Source organism: Prionailurus bengalensis, chromosome D3 (genome assembly GCF_016509475.1).
Source record: "Prionailurus bengalensis isolate Pbe53 chromosome D3, Fcat_Pben_1.1_paternal_pri, whole genome shotgun sequence".
Lineage (NCBI taxonomy): Eukaryota > Metazoa > Chordata > Mammalia > Carnivora > Felidae > Prionailurus > Prionailurus bengalensis.
The window spans coordinates 58179742-58199230 of NC_057356.1; the positions used below are offsets into that span (position 1 = coordinate 58179742).

The 19489-nt window shown below is 36.1% G+C and overlaps 1 protein-coding gene across 4 annotated transcripts in view; it reads left to right on the forward strand.

Annotated features, from left to right (window-relative positions):
* KIAA1328 (KIAA1328 ortholog) overlaps positions 1-19489 on the forward strand; it is a 347018-nt gene that overhangs the window by 263903 nt on the left and 63626 nt on the right. For all 4 annotated transcript variants that reach the window (XM_043558639.1, XM_043558640.1, XM_043558642.1 and 1 more), the window contains one exon: positions 12473-12654. In XM_043558639.1, the coding sequence (XP_043414574.1) occupies positions 12473-12654 (182 nt within the window). The remainder of the gene's footprint in view (positions 1-12472; positions 12655-19489) is intronic.

The window sequence follows — 19489 nt, forward strand, 5'->3', positions numbered from 1 at the left end:
GAAGTGTTTAAAGAAGACATCCTTGCTTTGTTCTCAAGGAAAAGGCATTCAATAATTCACCAATAAATATAATGTTAAATATAGATTTTTGGTAGATGCTCTTTATCAGATTTAAATAAGTTCCCTTTAATTCCTGATTTGCTGAGAGTTTTTATCAGAATTTTATCAAATGCTTTTTCTGCATTTATTGATATAATCATGTGGTTTTATGTGGATTTATTTTTGAATGAAGCCAACATTGCATTTTAGAAAAATACTCATTTGGCCATGATGTATACCTTTTAATATATTGCTGGATATTATTTTCTATTCCTTTGTTGAGGATTCTTGTCTCTATCTTCTGGAGTGATAGTAGTTTGTAATATTCCTTTGTCTTAATAATTTAATTACCTTTTGATATCACACAGTAATATAAAATGGGCTGAGAAGTTTTCCCTCCTATTTACAGAAAGCTTGTGTAATATTAGTAATATATCTTCATTAAATATGATAAAATTTACAAGTGAAGCTATCTGGTCAGTTTTCTTTGTGGGAATGTTTGATTATGAATTTCATTTCTTTAATAAATAAAGGGCTATTCATATTTCCTGTTTCTTTTGAGTCAATTTTAACAAGTTATATTTTTCAAGAAAGGTGTGCATTTTATCCCATTTCAATTATTGAATATAGTAGCATAAAGTTGCTCATGAAATATCCTTAATATTCTGTTACTATCTGTAGAATCCATAGTAATATCCCCTTTCTGATTCCTAACATTCATAAACTGAGTTTTCTCTTTTTCATAGTTTGTCTTGGTAGAGATTTATAAATTTTATTAATATTTCCAAAGGGTCAACTATTTTATTTCTTCTATTTTTCTATTTCATGAACTTTTACTCTTTATTATTCCCTTTCTTCTACTTACTTTTATATCTAGTTTGCTCGTTTGTTTTTCTAGCTTTATAAAATGGCTAATTATTTCATTGATTTTAAACTTTTCTTCCTATATAATATGGGCACTTAAGTGCCCTCTATGCACTGCTTCTGTATCCCTCAAATCTTGATATGTTATATTTTCATTTTCATTCGTTTCAAAATATTTATTAATTTCACTTGTGATTCTTTTTGACCTATGGATTATCTAGAAATATGTTACATAACTTCCAAATACTTGACATATTTCTAGATATCTTGGTTTTTATTTTAAAAATGCATATCCTGCTGTGGAGTATAATATTCTATACATGTCAGTTAAATCAAATTAATTAATTATGTTCAATTTTTCTTTACCCTACTGAATTTTTCTTTTTTCTATCAATTGGTAACAAGAGGATGTTGCAATATCCAAATATGATTGTGAATTCCTCTACTTTTTCCTCTGGCTTTATCAAATTTACTCTGGTATTTTGAAACTCTATTTTATTCTGTTGTATATTTTTTCATTTCTTTAATGTTTTATTTATTTTTTATTTTTAAATTTCTTTTATTTTTTATTTTTTAAAATTTACATCCAAATTAGTTAGCATATAGTACAACAATGATTTCAGGAGTAGATTCCTTAGTGCCCCTTACCCATTTAGCCCATGCCCCCTCCCACAACCCCTCCAGTAACCCTCAGTTTGTTCTCCATATTTATGAGTCTCTTCTGTTTTGCCCTCCTCCCTGTTTTTATATTATTTTTGCTTCCCTTCCCTTATGTTCATCTGTTTTGTCTCTTAAAGTTCTCATATGAGTGAAGTCATATGATTTTTGTCTTTCTCTGACTTATTTCGCTTAGCATAATACCCTCCAGTTCCATCCACGTAGTTGCAAATGGCAAGATTTCATTCTTTCTGATTGCCGAATAATACTCCATTGTGTGTGTGTATATATATATATATATATATATATATATATATATGTATATATACCACATCTTCTTTATCCATTCATCCATTGATGGACATTTGGGCTCTTTCCATACTTTGGCTATTGTTGATAGTGCTGCTAGAAACATGGGGATGCATGTGTCCCTTCGAAACAGCACACCTGTATCCCTTGGATAAATACCTAGTAGTGCAATTTCTGGGTCGTAGGGTAGTTCTATTTTTATATTTTTGAGGAACCTCCATACTGTTTTCCAGATTGGCTGCACCAGTTTGCATTCCCACCAACAGTGCAAAAGAAATCCTCTTTCTCCACATTCTTGCCAACATCTGTTGTTGCCTGAGTTGTTAATGTTAGCCATTCTGACAGATGTGAGGTGTTATCTCATTGTGGCTTTGATTTGTATTTCCCTGATGATGAGTGATGTGGAGCATTTTTTCATGTGTCAGTTGGCCATCTTGATGTCTTTTACGGAGAAGTGTCTATTCATGTCTTTTGCCCATTTCTTCACTGGATTATTTGTGTTTTGGGTCTTGAGTTTGATAAGTTCTTTATAGATTTTGGATACAAACCCTTTATCTGATATGTCTTTTGCAAATATCTTCTCCCATTCTGTCAGTTGTCTTTTAGTTTTGCTGATTGTTTCCTTCGCTGTGCAGAAGGTTTTTACTTTGATGACGTCCCAGTAGTTCATTTTTGTTTTTGTTTCCCTTGCCTCCAGAAATGTGTTGAGTAAGAAGTTGCTGCAGCCAAGATCCAAGAGGTTTTCGCCTGCTTTCTCCTCGAGGATTTTGATGGCTTCCTATCTTACATTGAGGTCTTTCATCCATTTTGAATTTATTTTTGTGTATGCTGTAAGAAAGTGGTCCAGGTTCACTTTTCTGCAGGTCGCTGTCCAGTTTTCCCAGCACCACTTGCTGAAGAGACTTTCTTTATTCCATTGGATATTCTTTCCTGCTTTGTCAAAGATTAGTTGGCCATGTGTTTGTGGGTCCACTTCTGGGTTCTCTATTCTGTTCCATTGATCTGAGGGTCTGTTTTTGTGCCAGTACCATACTGTCTTGATGATTACAGCTTTGTAGTATAGCTTGAAGTCTTGGATTGTGATGTCTCCTGCTTTGGTTTTCTTTTTCAAGATTGCTTTGGCTATTTGGGGTCTTTTCTGGTTCCATACAAATGTTAGGATTGTTTGTTCTAGCTCTGGGAAGAATGCTGGTGTTATTTTGATAGGGATTGCATTGAATGTGTAGATTGCTTTGAGTAGAATGGACATTTTAACAATATTTGTTCTTCCTAATTAATTTAGATGCAAATTTTAAAAAATAATTTTTTTTTTTAAAAAAGGAGTATGGCGGGGTGGGGGGGGATAACCTGTTATCCAACTAGAAATCTGATAGAGGGTATGGACAAAGATCTCTCTCAGTTTTCTTGTTTAAAGTTATTTTTGAGAGAAAGAGAGCGAGAGTGCGTGCATGTGCACACCTCAGCAGGGGAGTGGCAGAGAGAGAGAATCCCAAGCAGTCTCCATGCTATAAGTACAGAACCAATGCAGGGCTCAATCCTATGAACCATGAGATCATGACCTGAGCTGAAATCAAGAGTCAGATGCTCGACCAACTGAGCCACCCAGGAGCCTCAAAGATGTATCTGTTTAGTGATGAATTCTTTTAGGAATAAGGAAAGAATGTCCACACTTATCACTTATATTTACATGGTACTGGAGGTCCTAACTAGTGTGATCATGCGTGAAAAATATTGGAAAAAAATAAGTAAAATGGTGTTTTTCTCAAATACTATGACTATCTACGTAGAAAGAAATATCCTAAAGAACCTACAGAAACAAGTACTAGAATTATTAAGTAGATTTAATACATTCATAGAATTTGAGTTCAACATACAAAAATCAATTTTATTTCTGTATGATGCAATTAGCTGTCATATAGAAATACATGTAAAGCAGCAAATAAAATATTAACTGAAATGAAGCATTTTTAGCAACATTAAAAGCCATCAAATACTATGAATAACTTAACAAAAAGTGTACAAAAACTCTATGTTGATCACTATAATATATGGCTGAGACAAATTCAGGAAAACTTAAATAAATGGAAAGAAAGATATACCATGTTCTTAGATTGTAACACTCAATATTGTTAAGATACCAATTTTTTCCCAAATTGAAGATTAGATTCAATACAAGTGAAATGACTAATTTTAGTCAAAATATCAGCTACTATTATAGAAATTGGCAAACATTCTGAAATGTATATGGAAATATGAATGGCCTAGAATAGCAAAAACAGTCTTTTCTATTTTTTTATTTTTGTTTTTATTTATTTATTTATTTTGAGAGAGAGAGAGAGAGAGCATGAGCAGGAGAGTGACAGAGACAGAGGGAGAGAGAATCCCAAGCAGGCTCTGTGCTGTCAGTGCAGAGCCCAATATGAGGTTCAAACTCATTGACCTGAGCTGAATTCAGACACTTAACCAACTGAGCCACCCAGGCGCCCCTGTCTTTGCTGTTTTAGAAAAATTAATTGAAAAACTTGTGCTTCCTAATTTCACGTATGTTAAAGTTACGTAATCAATACAGGTTGGTATTCACATTAAGATAGATAAATAGGTCAGTGGAACAGAATAGAGTCCAGAAATAGACCCACACACTCATATGTTCAGTTGTTTTTTAACAAAGGTATCAATCAAGTCTGTGGAAAAAGGAGTCTTTTAAACAAATAATTCTGGATATACTGGATATAGATACAGGGAAAAAATGACCCTTCATTCCTACCTCACATCATACCTCAAAACTGATGTGATCATAGAGTATTAGAGCATGATCTTCAGAGGAGGGCAGCTTGGCACAGAATATCAGAGCTTGTGCAGGGTAGGGAGGGCTTTCATACTGGGAATGGTATTAGTATTGGAACTTGAACCTTGACCTTCAGTGTGCTGCACTCTCCCAATAAAATCCTAACCCTGAATCAAGCTCAGAGGCTGCTTTCTCTTTTACTTCTGTACACCTGAGCCTTGGTACAAATTTATGATTTCTAATTATTAGGCCTTCAACACTGCAGGATAGTTTTTCCCTTGTTCTTGATCATTTTTATCTTGAATTCCCTTAATACGTATATACTCCACATCCTCACTTCTCTCCTCAATACCCATTTCTTTCACTCACAAGAATGAATTTACCTCCTCCTTCCCAAGAGAATTAAAAATGAAGTCTACATTTGTTCAACTCTGTTTCAATCCCACCACCCTAACAACAGTCAGCCAGCTAGCAAAAAGCTATGGACTTATTGATCCAATTGCTTTCTTGAAATACCTTCCCAGATGTTTCATAAGTACCGTAGGCTACATTTAATTTCTCCCACACTCCCAGTCCTTTTCTCTGTATTGCTTATGCCCACCAATGCTGCCATTCCCACTCCCTTTTCTCCTCACTTTTCACATTCAAACACTTGTCAAGTTCTACCAATTAAAAAAAAATTAATGTTATTTTTGAGAGAGAAAGAGACAGAGTGTGAGTGGGGAAGGGGCGGGGTGTGGGGGGAAACACAGAATCCAAAGCAGGCTCCAGGCTCTGAGCTGTCAGCACATGGGCTTGAACCCATGAACTGTGAGATCATAACTGGGGCTGAAGTTGGACACTTAACCAGTAGAGCCACCCAGGTGCCCCTCTACCAATTTTAAATCCTAAATATGTTTTTAAAATTATCTCTCTTCATTTCCTATGATTGCTTCTCCATTCCAGACTCTCATCATCTCTCACCAGAGCTGTTACAACAGCTCTCTGACTCATCCAGCTTCTTGTAGTCACTTTTGTAGGTCTACGTGGTGCCAGGATAATTTTTGATAAATTCAAGTTGGATAATGCTGTTTTTTTCCCCTTAGCACCTTTCAGTGACTCTGCCTTGCCTACAAAATAGAGCTTAAGCCCCTTATATGAGAAAGCAAGCCTTTCATGATCTGAGCTGAGCCTATCTGTCTGGCTTTACTTGTTGGTATATGTGCTCATGCTGTTTTTTTCTACTTAGGATATCATTCCGTATACCCTGCTTATCCTCCAAAATTTAGTTTGGATGCTTCTGGAATTTCCCTTCAGTTATATAGATGGGTGTCCTGCCTTTATGCTCCCGTTAACACCCTTGTATCTTGAATCATAGCATGTATCATATGGTATTAAAAATGATCTGTTTCAATGTCTCTTTCACCACTAAAATCACTTTGAAAACAGAAACCAGGTCTTGCTCATGTTTGTATACTTAGCACCTAGCATATTTCATATACTCAATAAATATTTGTTTTTCAATTTTGTCCACTCTAGCTCCATAACACATTATCAGGCCTATAGAGTGTGTCCTCAACAAATATCTGATGAATATATAAAGGAATTATTGATTTAGTAATTTACTGAACAGGCACAAAGAAAGCAGAATTCGAGATAACTGATGTTTTTCATGTAAGTGAGAGAATGGTAGTGTCATTAAATGCAAATGGAAGCATGGAGGAACTAGTTTCAGGATAAATGTAATGCCATTGCTTTCACATGAGTTGCTTTGGGAGGTATGGCAAGACCTCCCTTCACAACTTTCTAGTAGCTAGTGGATCAGGTCAGTAGTTTTAGAGAGCAATGGGGGCTAGATGAATCTGTTTAGAAATCATCGTTGAAAATACAATGATGTGACAAGAATCACTAAGAAAGTGCTAAGTGAGGGAAGATTACAGACAAAGACAGAATCTTGAGGAATGTCTGCATTTAAGGGAAAGGAAGTAGAAGGCTCCTAAAACTAGAAAACCAGTCATGATAATATATTCTGAAGTCCCAGGTAAAAAATTTTCAGAAAGGAGTCAGCTGCTCTGAAGTGTCCTGTTAAAAAGACTGTTGAAAGAGGAAAGACCACTAGATTTGCTCTTTAAAAAGTAGTTTTGGGTCGTCTCTCTTTTCTTTTTTGGTAAGTCTGGCTAGGGGTTTTTCAGTTTTATTTACACTTTCAAGAAACCAGCTTTTAGTTTCATTGATCTGTTCTACTGGGTTTTTTTTGTTGTTGTTTCCATACTGTTTATTTCTACTCTAATCTTTATTATTTCCCTTCTTCTGCTGTCTTTAGGCTTTGTCACTCCTTTTCTAGCTCCTTTAAGTATTAGGTTAGGTTGTATATTTGGGACCTTTCTTGCTTCTTGAGATAGGCCTGAATCGCAATATACTTTCCTCTTAGGACTGCCTTTGCTGCATCCCAAAGCGTTTGGACTATTGTGTTTTCATTTTCACTTACTTCCATATATTTTTTAATGTCTTCTTTAATTTCCTGGTTAACCCATTCATTCTGTAGTAGGATGTTCTTTAACCTCCATGTGTTTTAGGGCTTTCCAAATTTTTTCTTGTGGTTGATCTCAAGTTTCATAGCATGTGATCTGAAAATATGCATGATATGATCTCAATCTTTTTGTACCTGTTGAGGACTGACTTGTGACCCAGTATGTGATCTATTCTATGGAGTGTTCCATGTGCACTGGAGAACAATGTATATCCTGCTGCTTTAGGATGAAATGTTCTGAATACTTTTGTTAAGTCCATCTGGTCCAGTGTGTCATTCAAAGCCATTGTTTCCTTGTTGATTTTCTGCTTAGATGATCTCTCCATTGCTATAAGTGGGATATTAAAGTCTCCTACTGTTATGGTATAATTATCAATAAGTTTTTTAATGTTTGTTATTAATATATATGTATATATGTGCATATATATTGGTTCTCCCAAGTTGGGAGTGTAAATATTTATAGTTGTTAGATCTTCTTGGTGGATGGACCCCTTAATTATGATATAATGCCCTTCTTCATCTATTGTTACAGTCTTTGTTTTGAAATCTAATTTGTCTGATATAAGTATGGTTATTCTGGCTTTCTTTTGACCTCCATTAGCATGGTAGATGGCTAGAACTATGAATATGTGAATTCAGCAAAGTTGCAGGATATAAGATCAACATGTAGAAATCAGTTGCATCTCTATATATCAATAATGAAGCAGCAGAAATAGAAATCAAGGAATCGAACACATTTGCAGTTGCACCAAAAACCATAAGATACCTAGGAATAAACCGAACCAAAGAGGTAAAAGATCTATATGCTGAAAACCAAAGAAAGCTTATGAAAGAAATTGAAGAAGACACAAAGAAATGGAAAAATATTCCATGCTCAGGGATTGGAAGAACAAATATTGTTAAAATGTCGATACTACCCAAAGCAATCTACACATTCAGTGCAATCCCTATCAAAATAACACCAGCATTCTTCACAGAGCTAGAACAAACAATCCTAAAATTTGTATGGAACCAAAAAAGACCCCAAATAGCCAAAGTAATGTTGAAAAAGACAACCAAAACTGGAAGCATCACAATTCTCGACTTCAAGTTGTATTACAAAGCTATAATCATCAAGATACATGTGTCTGGTACAAAAACAGACACATAGATCAATGGAATAAAACAGGGAACCCAGGAATGGGCCCACAAGTATCTGGCCAACAAACCTTCAGCAAAGTGGGAAAGAGTATCCAATGGAAAAAAGAAAGTCTCTTCAGTAAATGGTGCTGGGAGAACAGGCCAGTGACATGCAGAAGAATGAAACTGGGCCACTTTCTTACATCATACACAAAAATAAATTTTAAATGGATGAAAGACCTAAATGTGTGACAGGAAACCATCAAAAATCCTATGAGAAAAAACAGGCAGCAACCTCTCTGACCTCGGCTGCAGCAACTTCTTACTAGACATGTCTCCGAAGGTAAGGGAAATAAAAACAGAAGTGAACTATTGGGACCTCATCAAGATAAAAACTTAGGCACAGCAAACAAAACAATCAACAAAACTAAAAAGCAACCAATGGAATGGAAGAAGATATTTGCAAATGACATATCATATAAAGGGTTAGTATCCAAAATCTATAAAGAACTTACCAAACTCAACACCCAAAAACAAATAATCCAGTTAATAAATGGACAGAAAACATGAAGAGACACTTTTCCAATGACAACATCCAGATGGCTAACAGACACATGAATAGATGCTCAATATCACTCATCATCAGACAAACACAACTCAAATCCAGACTGAGATACCACCTTACACCTGTCAGAATGGCTAAAATGAACAACTCAGGCAACAACGGATGTTAGCTAGGATTCAGAAAAAGGGGAACCCTTTGCACTGTTGGTGGGAATGCAAACTGGGTGGAAATTTTGAGTTTTCCTCAAAAACTTAAAAACAGAATTACTCTACAACCTAGAAATTGCACTACTAGATATTTATCCAAAGGATACAAAAATGCAGATTTGAAGGGGGCACATGCACTCCAATGTTTATAACAGTGCTATCAACAATAGCTAAATTATTAAAGGAGCCCAAATATTCATTGATTGATGAATGGATAAAGAAGATGTGGTATATATCCACAATGGAATATGACTCAGCAATCAAAAAGAATGAAATCTTGCCATTTGCAACAATGTGGATGGAATTACAGTCTATTATGCTAAGCACAATAAGTCAGTCATATGTGGAATTTAAGAAACAAAACAGATGAACATAAGGTAAGGGAAGCAAAAATAAGATAAAAACAGAAGTGGCAAACCATTAAAAGACTCGTAAATACAGAGAATGAACTGAGGGTTTCTGGAGGTGTGTTGGGTGGTGGGATGGGCTAAATGTGTAATGGGCATTAAGGAGGACTCTTGTTGGGATGAGCACTAGGTATTATATGATTAATCACTGGGTTCAACTCCTGAAACCAATACCACACTGTATTTAACTAACTTGAATTTAAATAAATACATTTTAAATTAGTTTTAGTAGGTATATCTTTAAAATTGATTATTGTTTTCTAGAGGTTTGGCAGAGAAGGAAAAGAGAGGAGATGGTACTTTTTATTTAAAAAGTACATGATTATTAGATGAAATGAAAATATAGGGGCGCCTGGGTGGCGCAGTCGGTTAAGCGTCCGACTTCAGCCAGGTCACGGTCTCGCGGTCCGGGAGTTCGAGCCCCGCGTCAGGCTCTGGGCTGATGGCTCAGAGCCTGGAGCCTGTTTCCGATTCTGTGTCTCCCTCTCTCTCTGCCCCTCCCCCGTTCATGCTCTGTCTCTCTCTGTCCCAAAAATAAATAAACGTTGAAAAAAAATTTTTTTTTAAAAAGAAAATATGAAGAAATATATAAACTAAATTATAAAAGCTATTCCCTAAGTCACTCTATTTCTGCTTCTTTCCACAGGTTTGGTATCTATTCATCTAGAAGTTTAAAAATACTTTTTGTGTATTTTTGTTTTTACAAAAATTAGGTCACATTATATACATTCTATTATTGCAAATTGCTTTTCTTTCTATTTCTTTCTTTCTTTTTTCCTTTTTCTTTCTTTCTTTCTTTCTTTCTTAATATTATGTCATGAAGTTTCTCCACAGTAGTATAAAGAACTACTTCATTCCTTTTAATAACTGAATATTGTTCCTTATAATAGATGTATCATGGGTTTTTTTTCACTCATTCTTCTATTGAATATTTGCCTTCAATTTTCTCCTATTACAAGTATTCTGCAGTGATCATCCTTGAACAAATATTCTCATACTGTTGTTTATGTAATTCTATAGAATAACTTCTTAAAAGCAAAATTGTTAGGAGGTAGGTGCATTTTTATTTTGTGTTGACAAATCACCCACCAGAAGGCTATACCAATTTACAATTCCTCCAGTAATGTATTAAAATGCTCTTGTCCCCTCACTGTCACTGACGCTGAGTATTATACTTTCCCACTTATGGGAAGAGTTTCTGGTTTTAGATTTAGGGTTTGGTTTTTAATGGAAAGTCTGATCTTGTTTGTAATCCTCAGAAAGAATTAAGTTGAGAGGAGGAATTTGTAAATTATAAGAAAAGGAGAAAACTGATAGGCCATAGTCACAGAAGGCATAGGTCACTGATATCAAGAGTACGAATAAAAGGTGTGATTTTCTTTGGAGACATTAATAGAGGAATAGTAGATAGGTAAAGCTGGAAATAAATACAAAGGAAAGGAGAGATTTTTTTTTTCTAGTCATCTTTATTTTAGAGAAATTAGAAGCCATGTCCCCTGTTGAGATAGTGGATTACCAGGATTGGGTTTGGAATAAAGGTGTAGAAACGGAGTATGGAAAATGGGGTGAAGAAGCAGGAAGCAATCAGCTTTGGGAGGGATAAACATTGGCTAGTATTGGGGACTCAGCTGAGTTGAGAATTAATGAATTTAGGGGAGTCAGTAGTCTTGGTCGCATTAACTTTCATATGAGAACAAGCAAAGATATAGTCCTTGGATTTGCCTGCATTTGGAGCTTCTGGGTTAAGGTAAATTTATCTTACATTCACAGTGAGATAGTTTTATTCTCTTCTTTTTCCTGTCTCATGAATAGAAGTTATATGAGCTAAGATATATAGCCACTGGTGAATCCACATGGGAAAGTGATCTCTGAATTCTGGTTAAAAAAAAAATTTAAGAGTATAAATTTAATATGCTGCATTATGCTCATATAAAGCCATACTACTAATAGTTTTTGTTTCTTTATATCACTCCAAACATAAAGCTATTTAATTTCTTGGTTTTAGTAATACATTTGATATGGGCAGACATTATTAAAAATTCTGATCAACGTAAACCAGAAACCCAATGACTTTGATAGGTTTATATGATTATAATCCTGGTCAAATTATTTCTATCTAGGGATTACCTCTGTTTCTGGAGAGTTTGTTTAGTCTTAATATTTAGATTCTACTTTTTGAGTAAAAGTCTTCCCTCTCTCTCTCTCTCTCTCTCTTTTCACTTTAGTACTCACATTCTTCATGGGCATGGGGAAGACAATACCAAAGTGTCATGAGTCTGTGGTTAATTTAAGTGTGAAGGAAGAGGCTGGTGGAATAGTAATGAATATACATCATTCTAACACTTCTTTCTAAAAAATAAAATGTTGTAAGGAAATGTGTTAATGGTGAGAACACAGTTTATTAGAGAGAAAAACATATGTACATGTGTTTATTTTCATTAAAATTCCTTTTTCTCCATATTTGCCTTGTTGACTTTAGAATGAAATGATGTGGGGACAGAGACCAGTTATTCCACATGCACCATTGTACTGCTCCTTACATACTCTGGGCACATAATAAATACTGTAACAATTGAAAATGAGAAACACAAATGCATGTTGAAGCAAATTGGTGATATTTTAATCCCTAATGTTCAATTTTAGTACTTGGAAACATTTTAGTTATGCAAGTCTTGTTTTAGCATACTTTTTATTTCTACAGATATTCTGGTTCTTAGTCATACTCTGTGGCTTTATTAGCAGTTTCATGAGTCTGAGTCTCATTTCCCCAACTCCAAATATAAGCTTTTTGAGGATAAAGACCATTTCTTTTCCAAAATTATTGTGGAAAGTTACAAAACAGACCTTCTATAAATTATTCAAATTATATTTCAATAAAAAATAAGAAGAAAAAGAAAGTCCTTACTGCCATGAATTGCATTTTAACTCATGCTGAATTTATATGCCTTTATGTGATCGCACACCCCCATGTATGCTGTCTACATACAGCCCATTCTTGTTTATTCTTTTTAGTTTATTGAAGTCAAAATATTCTGACTGGCTGCTGGGAGCATCATCATCCATCAAAAAGTACCAGGAGTCTACTAACAGTGGTGAAAATAGAAGGGAGAAGAAGACAGTTGGGTTTCAATCACAAACAGAAGATAATGCCCTATGGACATGTCAAAAGAAAGATGCATATCGACCCCAAAGAGGTAAGCTTAGCATTTATAAGTAGCAAAAGAAGAAGCTGTTCCAGGGCTAGTGGTTGCTAGTGGGTGCTAGCCATGAACTCCAGACGATTTCTACAACCCTGAGCAAGAGTTAAGTATGTTACAAACTGACATGTGCCTTCAAGGCCACAAGTAGCACATTTGCTAGATCACTGAATCACATCATCCTTTCTCTTAGAATACTCTTCTGAGAAACTGTCCAGTTTGTCTCTCTCTGCAAGCAGCAAACTATAAGGATGATTCAATAGTAAGTATGGTCATAGACACAAAATAATGTTCAAAGTGAGTAAAGAGGACAGGAAATTGAATATAAATTTCTTCTGGGAGAGTAAACTCTAACAATTACAGTTAATCCTCAATTAACTAGAAATATAGGAAGGGTGGAGGAGAGGTCATGGACAATTCTACATTGTGGCTAAAACAAAACCTCATAAGTCTGAAGCATGTATTACCTAATAGTCTTTTAAGTGCCAGCAATTCTTCCTATTTTAGATGTCACAGATATTTTAAGATTTTATTTTTAAGTAATCTCTACACCCAATGTAGAGCCCTGACTTACAACCCCAAGATCAAGAGTCACATGCTCCACCAACTGAGCCAGGCAGGCACCCCAGATGTGACAGATATTTTTAAATAAATCAATTGTAAAGTAACAGTATGAAACGTTGAATGAAGCAGTCAAATTTAATTATGTTTCCCTATTGTTTCTGGAGCAGCTTTTTTCTTAATCTCTCCGAAAAAAAAATTTTTAAGTTTATTTATTTTGAGTGAGAGAGTGTGTGAGCAGGGGAGAGGCAGAGAGAGAATTCCAAGCAGGCTCTGCACTGCCAGCACAGAGCCCGACATGGTGCTCAAACTCATAACACATGATATCATGACCCAAGCTGAAATAGAGCCAGATGCTCAACCAACTGAGCCACCCAGCCGCCCCTCTCATGAAATTATTAAGGGAAGGACTTCATAGCAGAATGCAGCAAGTCTAAGCTTCATTGTAGAGGGAGATGTACAGGAAAGAAATGGCCACAAAGTCTTGGAGCCCCCTCTGCTCACTCTTTTCAAGATATCTCTTTTTCCTGCTCACAGCCATTAACCCTGACTTCTGTCTTATTTACCTCTTTTTTTTTACTGAGCTGGTACTTGCCCATCTCTGCTAGTAAGCAACCAACTTTTGATGATCTCTCTAGCCGCTCTTACATTTATGTATTTGAAAACTGGGCAGTGCTTTATTAGATCTTGTATAGCGTGCCCTTATCACCTGCCACCTTTGTCATGATTTTTTGTTTTAATTATGATTAATCCAGGAATAGTTTAATCTTCTCCCAAATGATTGAGAGATGATAATTAGTCCAAGCTTCAGAAGAAAAAGTATCCACATTTGAAACAAAAACAAGTATATTTTCTTTGACATAAGGCAGAAGTTCTGCAGACCTCCATTGTGTTAGGACAACTTAGACCAACTTTTGTCTTGTTAGACTTTGCTACCAGAAACAGAAATGAAATTGAAGAGACTTCATATCAGAGATAGAATCTTCTTTACTTTCTCTGCTAGTCCTTGAGAGATGGGAAACCCTTCACTCTTTTCTTAGCCCTTGTACTTTGGAGAATAGAGAACCAATCAAAACTGGTGTGGTGGTTACACGGGAAAGCTTAACATAGTTTTCTGTTAACTTGTCAACAAATTTGTGTTGTGTGTCAGCACTAAAATAAAATGGCAAAATGAGAAAAATATAGTGTAATAGCAAAGGGACAAATGACTTGTGTTATTGGTTAAGACCACAGCCACATTCTAGGGCTGCAGTGGAAAAGGCACTTTGAGAAAGGTACCATCAGGCCAGCCCTACCAGTGGTGGAGGTTAATCTCTCCTGGGCCCAGCTACAGAAGCTGTAAGCCTGGAAAGGGCTTGTGTCCAAAAAAAATCAATTTCTAATTTGAAACAAAATCATTTTTGACTAACAGGGGTTCAGAACCCATTACTTTTTGCTGTATAGTCTGCTGACATTTCAGCACTTTCTGTGGTGCACAATGAATCCTAATAGTCATTTTATAATGTTGCTATACCAATCAATTTAACCAAGAGAAAGCTGTTACAATTCTGCAAAGTTTTCAGGAACAGTGTTCACTCATGGTTTTAGTTTTTTCATTAGCTTTTTTCCTTTTTTTTTTTTTAAATGGGGAAAGGTTGTGTTGCAGTGAAAAAAAAAATAGAACCTTTTTCATCTTTTTAAGAGAGTTTGTTTTAAAGTATTCACAGGAATTAACCTTTTTTTTTTCCTTCTTATAAGAAGGACTGTCGTGTGTTTTTTGCTTCTTTTATTCTTATATGAGGCCATTGGCAAAATTACGGTACACCTGATCATTGAGGAGCTGACGTTGCCTCTTTGGGTCCTTCTGCTTATCGCGGAGCTCGTGCATAGATCACAGAGTAGGGCAGTTGGTATTTACGGTGGCTCCCAGCCAGATGGGAGACAGGCCTTTCACGATGTGTTGCCAGGGGTTTGGACACCCTGTTTATCATAAGGCCAGTGACCTAGCACTAATTGCTTAAGTTATACCGCTTGGTTTAATGTCTCTTTAATTGGTTTCCCCTCCTTAACGTGTCTAAATTTTTTAACAAACTTTTCTTCTTTGTTTCCTTTGTTGTCTTTAATCATTAATTACTACATAGGATGTTTATTTCAGGACCATTAATCTTTATTATCAGTCACTTATCCCTTTACATTTTCTATCCTCCTCACCATTCCATCAACTTTTTTGATACTAAATACACCCCCCCCCACACACACACACATACACACACATACACACACATACATATACATGTATATGTATATGTATATGTATATGTATATGTATATGTATATGTATATAAGTATAGACCTCACTGTTGTCTCTCTCAAGAAACAGCCTGGGGATCACAACAATGTATACAGTATTGTCAGAATTACTTAAAATATAAATTGTTTTTCACTTGTCAATGATTGGAATATTCTATTTTAGTTTTATTGAGCTATATGAAACAAGGAGACATTACTTAGGAAAATCTGAACTTGAGTCAAGAACTTTTCAGCCAAAGGCACAAATCTGGAAACACACACTGTTCTTTCCTCTTTTTTTCCTCCCTACTCAGCAGTGTTTTTTTCCCTCTCCCAACTTGCCTCGAACCTCCCTTTTCTTACCAATCACTGATTCCCTTTCATAAGAGCCCTCCCAGCTGAGGGCATTTTCATTCTGTTATGTTGGCAGGCTATCAGAGGCCATGAGGCCACTGAGCAGACATGTTCCAGAATCAAAATGTTAGGCCTCAGGGCTTGGCATCACCTATTTCTAAGTGAGGCTGTAAAGCCATCCCAAAGCCCCCTACTGCATTTAGAGCTACCTCCTGTTTGTTCCTTTTTCATGGACCTCTGAATCTTCTTAAAACTTCAAGAAAGGCTGAACCTAAAGTAATTTGGATTTAACTGATGATATTGACTGTGCCCTTCATTTTGTCTTTGGGCTTTTTTAGGCTCTATAATATACAGTAGCTATCACTCGTTGACAGCCCCTGAGGGGCTCCCAAACATATTTTTCTTTTACTGAAAGAGAATTGTTATAGACTCATCTGAAGTGAGGAATAATCTCTGGAGCTCCTAGGTGTTCCTCTAAGTAAGCTTGTGCTTGCAATGATGTGAATGTTCTTTGTAGTCCATGATAGATTAATATAGGTGACATGATTAAAGAAATAAACAAGTTGGAGTATCCAAAGTATAGAAGCCATTTCCATTTTGCCTCTAATGAACACTTATTTATATTTCTTTTATTATTAACATCATCATCATTATTGTATGTTTAATCATTAGAAATGTATATCACAAGATACTGCTTCTGATTCCCAGAAGTCTGAGCTAAAAGATTTGTTAAAAGTTGAAGCCTTTATCAATAGAACACAGAAGACAACCATAATATAGGGGTATGAATAAACCCAGATATGTAGATTAAATTGTCCTGCTCAGTCCCTTTAAAAAAGGAATTCAACTGGGGCGTCTGGGGTGCTCAGTCGGTTAAGCGTCTGACTTCGGCTCAAGTCACGATCTCTCAGTTTGTGAGTTCAAGCTCTGCATGGGGCTCTGTGATAACAGCTCAGAGCCTGGAGCCTGCTTCAGATTCTGTGTCTCCTCCTCTCTCTGCCCCTCCCATGTTCATGCTCTCTCTGTTTCTCGGTAATAAATAAACGTTAAAAAAAAAAAAAGGAATTCAACTGCAAGAGACCAGGATTAAGAGTTGAAGTTGCTGTATATGGAATATTGTCACTTAAAGCAGAGACTCTACATTTCCCATTGCCCACAGCAGAAAGAAGTATCTCAAAATACTATATAATTTACTTGTTTTTGAATATTGTACATCTTCTCCCACTAGACTATGAACACTCCATATTTTACAGTTGTGTCCGCATGAGAACATTGCTTAACATGTAGTAGGTGCTCACTATATATTTGTTGTATGAATTAATATAACATTAAGTAGGTAGGTAGGTAGATCTTTCTGTTTCTTTGCCCTGTTTCCCGGCCATTAAGATCTAATAAGTTAGCTTTTTCATCCTCGGTACCTACAGTGATTTAGTGATTTAAGAAATATATATTCTTCTCCCTTCAAAATCCTTATGATTGGCAATGTCAAAGAGATATCAATGGAGTGTGGTCTTAAAAACCTCACTGCTTTGGGGCGCCTGGATGGCTCAGTTGGTTAAGCATCAACTCTTGATTTCAGTTCAGGTCATGATCTCACGGTCCATGAGTTCAAGCCCTGCATTGGGCTCTTCTCTGGCGGCATGGAGCCTGCTTGGGATTCTCTATCTCCCTGTATCTCTGCCCCTCCCCATGTGTTGTCTTTCTCTCTCTCTCTCAAAAATATATATTTAAAAAAAAACAGCACTGCCTTAAGAATCAAGAAAACTGTAGGGTTTTTAATGTTTTCTTTTATTCTATTTCAGATTTATTTTTTTTAATTTTTTTTTAATGTTTATTTATTTTTGAGACAGAGAGAGACAGAGCATGAATGGGGGAGGGGCAGAGAGAGAGGGAGACACAGAATCAGAAGCAGGCTCCAGGCTCTGAGCCATCAGCCCAGAGCCTGACGCGGGGCTCAAACTCATGAACCTGAGCTGAAGTCGGACGCTCAACCGACTGAGCCACCCAGGCACACCTCTATTTCAGATTTAATTTATATACTGTAAAATTGCATAGGTCTCAAATGTACAGTCTGATAAACTTTGACAACTGTATATATCCATACAATTAGGATATAGTAGTTTTCCATTCTTCGTGAGAGCTCCATCATGGTCTTTTCCAGTCATTCCCCCCTGAAAATCTCTCTCTTGGTCTTCACATGACTGCCTTCTGTATCCTCACATGGCCTTTCACTAGCAGCATGCATTCCTAGTGTATTTCTCTCTTCTTTTAAGGACAAAGGGTCATATTGAATTAAAGGCGACCCATATGACCTCATTTAGCCTTAATTACATCTTTAAAGCTTCTATCTCCAAATACAGTCACATTCTGAGGTATACTAAGGGTTAGGACTTAAACACATGAATTTGGATGAAGTGGGGGAACACAATTCAGTCCATAACAACTACTTTCTTTCCAGTCTTTATGCTTTTTCTTTTTTTTTCTTAACTCATTATTCTTCCTAGGACTTCTTTTACAGTGTAAAATAAAATGGTTAATGTGAACTTCCATAGGGAAGTCCTGATCTTACAGGGAAAGCAGTCTTCCACCATTTAGTATGATTTTATTAGCTATAGCGGGTTTTTTTTGTAAATGTTCTTTATCAGGTTAAGAAAGTTCCCTCCTCATTTGCTGGGAATTGTTATCATAATGAGTGTTGAATTTCATCAAGTCTTTTTCGTGTACCTATTGAGATGAATTTTCTTCTTTATTCTGTGAATTTGATTATTTACACTGATTGGAAGATATTGGTATATAATACCCTTTTTTGGTAATGATCTTGTCAGGGTTTGGTATCAGAATTATGCTAGTGAGTTATGCTTAATGAGTCAGGAAGATGTCAGAAAAATGGCAGAGAGGCTCCCCCAACCCCCAGAACTACTGAAAACCCTAGCAAAACTGCCAAAATCAGCATTATCAGAACTCTGGAAGATAGTGAAAGATTACCAAAAAGCAAGCAAATGCTTAGCCAGGAAAAAGGCCACTGAAACATGGTAGGAGAACTTTGTGAAGTTTCAATTTAGCGTTGTCCCACCCCCATCCCCAGCATGGCAGCACACTTGAAGACAACATCCTGAGTTCCAGGAATGAGCACCTGGTCCCAGAGGAAGCAGAGCAGATCTGGTTCTCAAGGAATTGTGTTTGTCTGTTTGCACCTGTCTATTTCCTAAAGGGTTCATCCAAGGGACTGTCTTTGTTTTTCCTAAGTCTGAACTTTCTCAGAACAGAAGAAACTACATGTAGGACATTCCTTGCAAACATTAAAAGCAAAGTGAACACACCATTGCTTCCTGGAGTAAAAAAGTAAGAGGTGAGACAAACAATAAACACACCAAAAGCCAACAAATTAGACAACCATAGATGAAATGGACAAATTCCTAAAAACACACAAATTACCGAAACTGACTCAAGAAAAATAGGAAATCTGAGTAGACCCATAACAAGTAAAGTGATTAAATCAGCAATCAAAAACCTCCCAAAAAGGACAAGCCCAGGATCAGATGACTTCACTGCTGAGTTCTATCAAATATTTAAAGAATTAGCACAAATCATTTTGTAACTCTTCTAAAAAAAATAAATGAATAAAAGAGAAGGAACACTACTTCACTCA